The sequence below is a fragment of the Ostrea edulis genome, chromosome 10, assembly GCF_947568905.1.
Source record: "Ostrea edulis chromosome 10, xbOstEdul1.1, whole genome shotgun sequence".
In the NCBI taxonomy this organism is placed as follows: Eukaryota; Metazoa; Mollusca; class Bivalvia; order Ostreida; family Ostreidae; genus Ostrea; species Ostrea edulis.
The window spans coordinates 35,523,371-35,531,956 of NC_079173.1; the positions used below are offsets into that span (position 1 = coordinate 35,523,371).

At 36.0% G+C, this 8,586-nt stretch overlaps 1 protein-coding gene across 7 annotated transcripts; it reads left to right on the forward strand.

Moving 5' to 3' along the window:
• On the forward strand, positions 1–8,437 carry LOC125665908 (synaptosomal-associated protein 47-like). 7 transcript variants are annotated; one of them, XM_048898877.2, is made up of 5 exons: positions 1–81; positions 1,409–1,443; positions 2,107–2,584; positions 4,578–5,112; positions 6,963–8,437. In XM_048898877.2, the coding sequence occupies exons 3-5, from the start codon at positions 2,138–2,140 to the stop codon at positions 7,289–7,291; spliced, it is 1,311 nt and encodes a 436-aa protein (XP_048754834.2). In that variant the 5' UTR covers positions 1–81; positions 1,409–1,443; positions 2,107–2,137; the 3' UTR covers positions 7,292–8,437. The 7 variants fall into 7 exon arrangements, with proteins under 7 accessions (XP_048754834.2, XP_048754838.2, XP_048754837.2 ...); XM_048898876.2 differs by having other exon boundaries at positions 30–89; XM_048898878.2 differs by lacking the exon at positions 1–81 and adding an exon at positions 103–602.
• The last annotated feature ends 149 nt before the right edge of the window (positions 8,438–8,586 follow it).

Here is an 8,586-nt window from a genome sequence, read left to right on the forward strand (position 1 = left end):
AGAGCGAATCGCCCATAGACTAAATCGCGTGGTTACCTCTGGAAAGAAATATCCGAAAATGAAAGTAGGGGATGATTATATGTGAGCAGGTTGATATGATATTTTGTTTTGATTATCTATTTTACAAATTCTTTTACCAATTTTTTTTCCAATTCATTCAGCAGCTACAGTATAATGGACAGGCGCGCCATACATTTTAGTTTCATATATTTTTAAAAGATTTATTGGTGTTTCTTGGCCGAGTACGAGCACCAGCTGATTATCACTATCAGTCTATTCTTTTTAGAAAAGTATACAGACATGTCCATTTCCTGATAGTGAATAATTATTCCCATATCGGCGAAGCCGGAGGGAACTTTAATTGCACTCTGTCTGTCCGTCCGTCCGTCTGTGTCAGTCAGTCCGGCAAGTCAGTTTTCCGCAGGTTTTTTTTTTTTTTTTTTTTTCTCGTCATGCTTGCAGATTCACAGGAGTCATCAGTTTTATCTGTAAAGGTCTACAATGTAAACACTGAGCTTCTGATGAAAGGCTTAAAATTGATAACAGATGTTCCTTGAGTCAAGGACTTTTGGACCAAGTTCTCTCAAGGTCATTTTGTAAAGGTCAGTGTAACCCAGAACATATACCTTATGTCAACAATATTTCAACAGTTATTGATTTACATTGTCACACAAATATGTATTGTGCTGATGATTTCGCAAAATTAAAAGTTATTTATAACTTGAAGTAAAAGTTCATTATTTCAACAGTTTTTATATGCCTGTTTTAGATGGGACATATTTTGGTACAGCGATGTCTGTATGTCCATCCGTTCGTGGTTTTCTGTTTCTATTTTCATTTCTCTGTCACATAGGAAGCTGAAACTTGCTATACAGCTTCTTTGTGTATCACCGTAGACTAGAACATGCAATTTTGATCTATTTGGACCTCTCTCAGGAGTTTTGCCCCTTTATTTGAAAATTATTGTTATATGAAGGGTATATACATAAGTTGTCTGGTTCACTCGATATCCCACAATTTTAAAGTGAGGACCATCTTGTTTTACAGAGTGTTAGTATAAGTATATATGGGATGGGTATTGAACATGTGCATGTGAAATAGGTTTTGATTTCCTTCTATTTTTGAGAATATTACAGGTTGTTGAACTTGGTCCATTTTGAGGAAATAATACATGGAGAGTATTGGATTTGTCCTGTGAATTCCTCCCAAAGTTTTCAAGTGATAACCTTCATATTTTACACTGTATATTGAGTTAATGCATGTGGCAAGGATTTTGATTTCCTTAAATTTTTGAGAAAATTACAGGATGTCGAACTTAGTACGTTTTGAGGAATTATTAGATAGAGAGTACATGATTTGTCTGTTTTTCCTTCCATGGTTTTCAAGTGAGGACCTTCTTATTTTACAGAGTATTTGTATGGGTATGGAAGATCTGTATCAGTGGTAAGGCTTTTGATTTTCTTCAATTTTTGAGATAATTATAGTCTTGAGAAAATATGCATATGATAGATAAAGGGCATGGTTTGTCCTTTTATATCCCCTCTCACAGTTTAGAAGCTAGGGTCTTTTGAAGATGTGCATAGTGCAAGGATTTTGATTCTCATAACAAATTTTAATTTTATTTGATGTTTTGAATATTAACAAATTGTTGAACTTGGTCTTTGGGGAAATATTTTGGTTTGCATGTCTATCTACCTCTTGTAACTGTTAAGGCTAAGAACCTTTATTCATACAATGCAAAAAAAGTATGTCACAGCCTGATGATGGCTGATACTACCTGAAGCAAAATTCTACAAATTATGGCTTAAGAAAAACACCCTATGTAAGCATTTTCAGGGGTGTATTATGTATTATTTGCGGTACTCTTATTTAACAGGTACTCTTCATGTATCACACAAATATCAAAGTATTAGGAAAAGGGCCTGAAGGTCATCTTGTAAAGATCAAGGTCATTCAGAAAATAGACCTTATATATGAAAAAACACCCTACATTTCAACAATTATTGATCATGAGGGTCATTTTGTCATAAGAAGTAGCGCATTCAATGGTTAGATGCAGTTTGGAGAGCATCCATCAGTTTTACCAATATTCCTGTTTTTTTTTAGATCAACATCCTAAACAATGAAGTTATAATCTATGAAAATGTCAATGCAAGAGACTTACATCATTAAAAAATGGCCGTGTAGTTACTATGACAACACAGTTCGAAGATGGATGTATGGGACCTTGTGTATTATGGGCCATGGCATAAAATTTACAACAGACGATGAAAATTCACATCAGGACATACATTATTCGAACATAGCTGAAGTGAAGAAAACGATGACTGGCATTATATTTAGAGCAGTCTTTGTTGCCACGAAGACTGGGATAAAACACTGGTTTTCTTCATTTTCTGATGTTCAGTCAGTTGTGCAATTCATCAACTTCTTTCTGAGGTCAAAATTATTGCAGAGAAAAGACACCAAAAGTACGATGGACACAGAGATTAAGGGACGGACTGAAATGGGTCGCAAGCTGTTGACTGTTGCCATGGATTCAGAGAAAACATTACAAAATGCTGCAGAAACACTCAATAGTCAGGTATTATAGATTAAGCCATCCCTTTTGTTTGTCTATCAACATAGCTCAGTGGTTAAGGTATCGGATTAGTGACCCACAGATCTTGAGTTCAAATTCACCAGTGTTTGAAAACCATGTTTCTTTTAATATCCAAAATTGCACATTTTTGCCTTTTTATACGCACATCATTAGACGGGACGTATTATGTTATGGCACTGTCCGGCTGGCTGGCTGTCCGTCCATCCGTCCCGGGTCACGTTTTCCAGACTTTTTTCCGTAACGGATGCATGAACAACTTTGAAATTTGATCACAATGTCTCCCTCAAGAATTGTAAGAGTGAATTTGCATTTCAGCTGGATTGGTCCATCCTTGACCTACTTTAGGGCTATAAGTAGGTCAAACAGTTTTCTGGACTTTTTTTGTTACAGATACAGAATATTGCCCTGAAATTTACACATTAAGCTTTTTTTTTCAGTGGAATACAAGTTCAGTTTGCATTTCAGCTGGATTGGTCCATCCTTGAACTACTTTTGGAATAAAAATAGGTCAGATAGTTTTCCGGGCTTTTTTTTCATTATGGATTCAGATATTGCCCTGATATTTAGTCAAAGGCTTCCTCTCAGAGGAAGACAAGCGCAGTTAACATTTCAGCTGGATAATTGGCGCACAATAGGAGTAGAAGTAGGTCAAAGTTTTCCAGATTTTTTTGGTATGGTCACAGATATTGCTCTGAAATTTAGTCACAACCTTCCTTTCAGAGAAATACATAATCAGTTCACATTTCAACTTAATTGGTGCACCATGACCTACTTTAGGGCTAAAAGTAGATCAAATGGTTTCCTGAACTTTTTATCATTATAGATAGATATTGCACCAACATTTTGTTTCAACCTCACTCTCGGAGAAATACACAATCAGTTCACATGTCAGATGGATTGGTGCCCCATGACCCACTTCAAGGCTTTTCTATTTAGAATGTGTGTTGTATCAATTCAAAGTGCACAATATGCTTCCATGTTGAATTTCACCGTCCGACAGGCATATATTGTACCGTTTGCGGTACTCTTGTTGACACATGTATTTAATACATATCATCACATCTTTCATAATCTAAATGATTTTGTGCTGATTTGATAAATTCCTTCAAGGTGTAGTGAGCCACCATGATTTTCACTCTGTTCTATAAATAGTACACCTCCTTTTGCTGGTCGAATGGCATTTTAATTACAAGCTCATGTGTAGTATCACGAGGCTACCAGTGGGTCTTCAGACTTTCATTTCAATTTTTAGCCGAGTTGCGTAGCAAATCTCGGCTTTTAAATTGGGGGAGGATGGGCGTCCAGTCAGGGGGGGGGGGGGCATCCACAATTAGCTTGTCCAGTCTCTAACTTTCATACTTTTTGGTGCATCTTGTAATGCGCTTGTAATGGCAGCTTGCACTGTATGCTTCCTAGGAGGCTGAGAAAGTTCTAGATTGATATAAGGTCTGCCGGGGTAATAATGTACATTGATTATTGTAAAGCGCTTTGAGCAGCATACGCTGGAAAAGGCGCTATATAAAACCAATCATTATTATTATTATTATCTTTGTGAGACTTACATAACATGATCACATCCAAACGAGGAAGTTTCCTATTTATTTTGAGGTCAAAAGGTCAAGGTCTCTTTTTCACTATATACTGTAGATTTGAGCTTGCTTCTAACTTTTATACATGTACTTGCTGGTGCATCTTTATCAGACTTCAAATCCTGATGACATTCAAGATTCATGTTGCTTTTGAAATCCAAAGGTCAAGGTCATTATCACACTAAATACTTATTGCGGCCATTCAAAGCTTCATACTTATAAACTATATTAAATATGTGCATGTTTTTACTTAGTGAATACAAGCGTGCATAATTTTCCAAACTGCAACTCGGCCATACGCATCTTTGATGCGTTTTAGCGATTTTTGTAAGTTCATTTGGATTTATTGCCAATGCATGCCAGTAAATTTTTAAATCATTTTTCAGGGTCACCAGCTAAATTCAGCGATGGCGACAATGATGGATATTCATTCTGACCTGGATGTTACAGAAAACCTCATTTCAGGTTTAGAATCCTGGCTTGGCCGCTGGTCACTCCCAGAGGAGTACAAGGCTAATGACCCCATTGTGGTCTTTGACTCGGACCTCTCTATGGAGATCGATCATGAAATTTTGTACACCAAACTGGAACCAAATAAATTAAATGCACAGAATTTAGGTATCTTCAGATTAGTTCAGGGTGGAATTTACCTAATGACAGACAGGCAGAGAGTGGTCCACCACTTTACATGGGGCGATATTTCCCGTATCCGTGTGGTTAGCCCATGGGAAATCACAGTGACCCGATTTCAGATTGGGAAAGCTGACATATCCTACTCTCTCGTGTTCACTTCTGTGTATAGTGTGCTGGGTATTCTGGATAAAAGGCTCCGGAGTAAGGTGGAGTTCTCCCAAGATGCCTTTCGCGAGGAAACATCAAATACCAAGCCACTTAGTACAACCTTAACCTGTAATTCCTCTAGTAAGTATCTCCGAGTTCTTAAACTGCATTCTTATAAATTAAAGCATGCTTAAACATGCAACTAAGGAAGGACAACAAAAAAATAATTGTGTGTTACTTATGACATGCTTTTCAGAAATAAGGTAGGCAAGTTGAATATTTTTGGGGGGCAGGGTCTTCTAACAAAAAGTTAGAGAGGTTAATTTTGGTCTGTCTCCATCTGTCCATCCATTCATCATTCTCTCTGTCTGTCCATCCATCATTCTCTCTGTCATTCTTTCATTTCCAGCCTAAATCCTGAAGCTTTTGCATTTGAAATTTCATACAATTACTCCTTATGACTTAAAGAAGACCCCTATTGATTTTAAGGTCAAAATGTCAAAGACCATGGTCAGAAAATCATTGCATAAAATGACAGATGATACAGTAACAGAGATCTGTATTTTAATCAGATTGCGATTATGCAGACAGTGGTAACTAAAAAACCTGATCGAACTAGTTGGCAACAAACATGTATTCATTGTCTATGATGAAAGCAATGTCACATTTCAAAAGAAATATATTCATGAGAAGATTCAGTGAATGTAAATATTTGATAATAAATGAAAAACATACATGACAAGTGATACTGAAATATTAAGTAAATGTCTAAACTACGATATTGTTCATACGTTGTTGTCACTTAAAGAACTAGCATCTATCTTTTTGGGGGTAAACGTGGTAAATAGGAGTAAATATATGATTTGATTACAATAATTGGTTCCTTATCCCTAACTTTAAAAAACTGGATCAGGGATTGAAAAATGAGGCAAGTAAGGAAACTGAAACCACACGATAAATTTTTATTTTACGCTTAAGTTATAAGGGTGAGCCTCAGAAATCAAGGTTGCCGGCATTGGTACTTGTGAAATACAACAAATGACTGTGGAACAAGGAGTACACACACTAAACAATTAAGTCCTATCTATTACAACATTCACATGGTGACAAACATCTACATAGACTGACGATAGACATAATGATGCGACTACGGTGGTGTGAAAATATATAGAAATATACATCAAAATAGCGATCGGAAATATACATCAAAATAGCGATCGGAAATATACATCAAAATAGCGATCGGAAATAATGATGACAACTTACCAAGTCATACCAAAAAGATTAATTAGTGTTCAGCTGTCTTGTTAATTAAGTGATATTAATTAGTTAGTAAAGAGCAAGGTACGATTGTATACATAATGTACAGAAAAAGGCCCCCAAAAAATGTCTCTATAAAATGTGTCTGCAATTAACCTTAATCAGCATTTTAAGAAAGTAAAATATATGCCAGGTATACTATGTCAACAAAATCAGAATGATATTCCTATTTCAATAGCATTATGACGTCATGAATAAGACATTTCCCGCCTTTTTTTCAAAATAAGCCTCAAAACTGTCAAATGTCATACAGATTATTGCTCAGGAAAAGATGTGCGCATTTGTCGAACAAAATGAAAACGATATATATTGTGAATCATTTTAAGATGAAAAACGTACTTGAATATGAATTGGCTTGATGCATGCGCTGTATGTTTTCTGAAAGGAAAACCACCTGAATTTGTGGATATTGTCATTGAAAATGGCATTTTTGCAATTTTATGCCAACTTCAAGCTCTCATCATATGACGCAAATCATTTTGCTGATCAAACTGAGCGGATTTTGAGTTTGCTAATCTATTCCTTATTTGAATGCCAGGGTTTGAGCTCCATGTGAAATCATCGATATTTTGGGCCAAATGACTTTAGAAACTGTACCTACTTCTTTGTTCAAAATAGAATGCCTTACCTTTCTTTCAAAATGACAGGTTCTTACAATGATTTCTTTGTAGAAGAACTGTTTCAGAGGAAAAGTAAAAAAGACACTGAAGTAAGAATACCCGAGTCTGATCGTCACGCGACAGGAAATGTAGAATTAAAGGCATCAGGAAATTCAATGAACAGATCCCAAGTGTTACAACTAGGTGTTCAGAAAACCGTGAGCGATCAGGAAGTGGCTGAGTTGAGTAGCATTTTGGGAGATTTGAAATCTCTAGCTCTCGGAGTTAATCAGGAAATAGGAGAGCAGGACGATATGATCAACAAACTAAACAGGACAGTCGAGGACGCCAATATAAGGGTGGCCAACACGGAGAAACGTGTTCAAAAACTTCTAACTTGAAAAAAGTTAGGTCCACAGAGAAAAAAGTTCAAAAACTTGTACTGTATATATTTATAGTGTGTATTTACACATTGAAGTTAATTATAAAGTTCTGTTCTAGTCAACTTTAGCTGAGGGTATGGATCTTAAAGTTTGACATTTCAGAAATGTAAATGTTTACCTGATTTTTTCAGTGTTAAAGTAATGACTTTACCAACTAAATAGGACACTGTTATATGTGCATTGGATATACACACACACCACAGCAGTGACATGTAGAATATACACACACACCACAGCAGTGACAACATGTAGGATACACACACACCACAGCAGTGACAACATGTAGAATATACACACACACCACAGCAGTGACAACATGTAGGATATACACACACACCACAGCAGTGACAACATGTAGGATACACACACACCACAGCAGTGACAACATGTAGGATACACACACACCACAGCAGTGACAACATGTAGAATATACACACACACCACAGCAGTGACAACATGTAGGATATACACACACACCACAGCAGTGACAACATGTAGGATACACACACACCACAGCAGTGACAACATGTAGGATACACACACACCACAGCAGTGACAACATGTAGGATATACACACACACCACAGCAGTGACAACATATACCATTTTACATGTACTTGGTTACCGGGTGATTGCATTAATATTGTATGGATTTGCATCTATAGTTTTGTATCTGAAAAATGTTATATTTCTTTGGGACCAACACACTGATCAGTTTCCAAAAATAACATTTCCATGACATTTATTTGATGAGCACGTTTATCAGTTGTAGATCCTGGATTTACCGGTAAATACTACTCTAAAGTCAATGCAACATGCAATCGGGGAAAATTAAGAATATATATTCCTTTTTAAATCTGAATAATAAACACTTATGACAATGATGTACATCTGTAAGTATGTTAAAATGTGCATGAATTAAAAAGTCAAAATAACTACTGAGTTCCACTTCACAGTTTGGTCTGTGGTCCTCTTGTTTGCTTCTTCAAGAAGTCTGCTAATAAACAGTTTTATCCGTAATCAACTATAAAGCATGTTATTTATACCAAGAAAATCAATTTTGTTCAAATCCATCTAAAGTGAGGAAATAAAATGGACACGAAAATTGTCATTTGTAGCGTTTTATATATATCTTGCATATATATGTTATACGATTACAACTGACCTACTCAATATAGAACATGTATTAATTTGCTGTAGACCTGTTTTCAGACATCCATTCACATGATTGTCACATATTAAAAGAAAACTGTA

Excerpts from the sequence above, each read along its gene's own strand:
- LOC125665908 (XM_048898877.2), top strand. The coding sequence starts at position 2,138 with ATGAAAATGTCAATGCAAGAGACTTACATCATTAAAAAATGGCCGTGT. Across the intron at positions 2,585-4,577 it reads CAGAAACACTCAATAGTCAG|GGTCACCAGCTAAATTCAGC; the intron begins GTATTATAGATT and ends ATCATTTTTCAG. Across the intron at positions 5,113-6,962 it reads CTTAACCTGTAATTCCTCTA|AAGAACTGTTTCAGAGGAAA; the intron begins GTAAGTATCTCC and ends ATTTCTTTGTAG.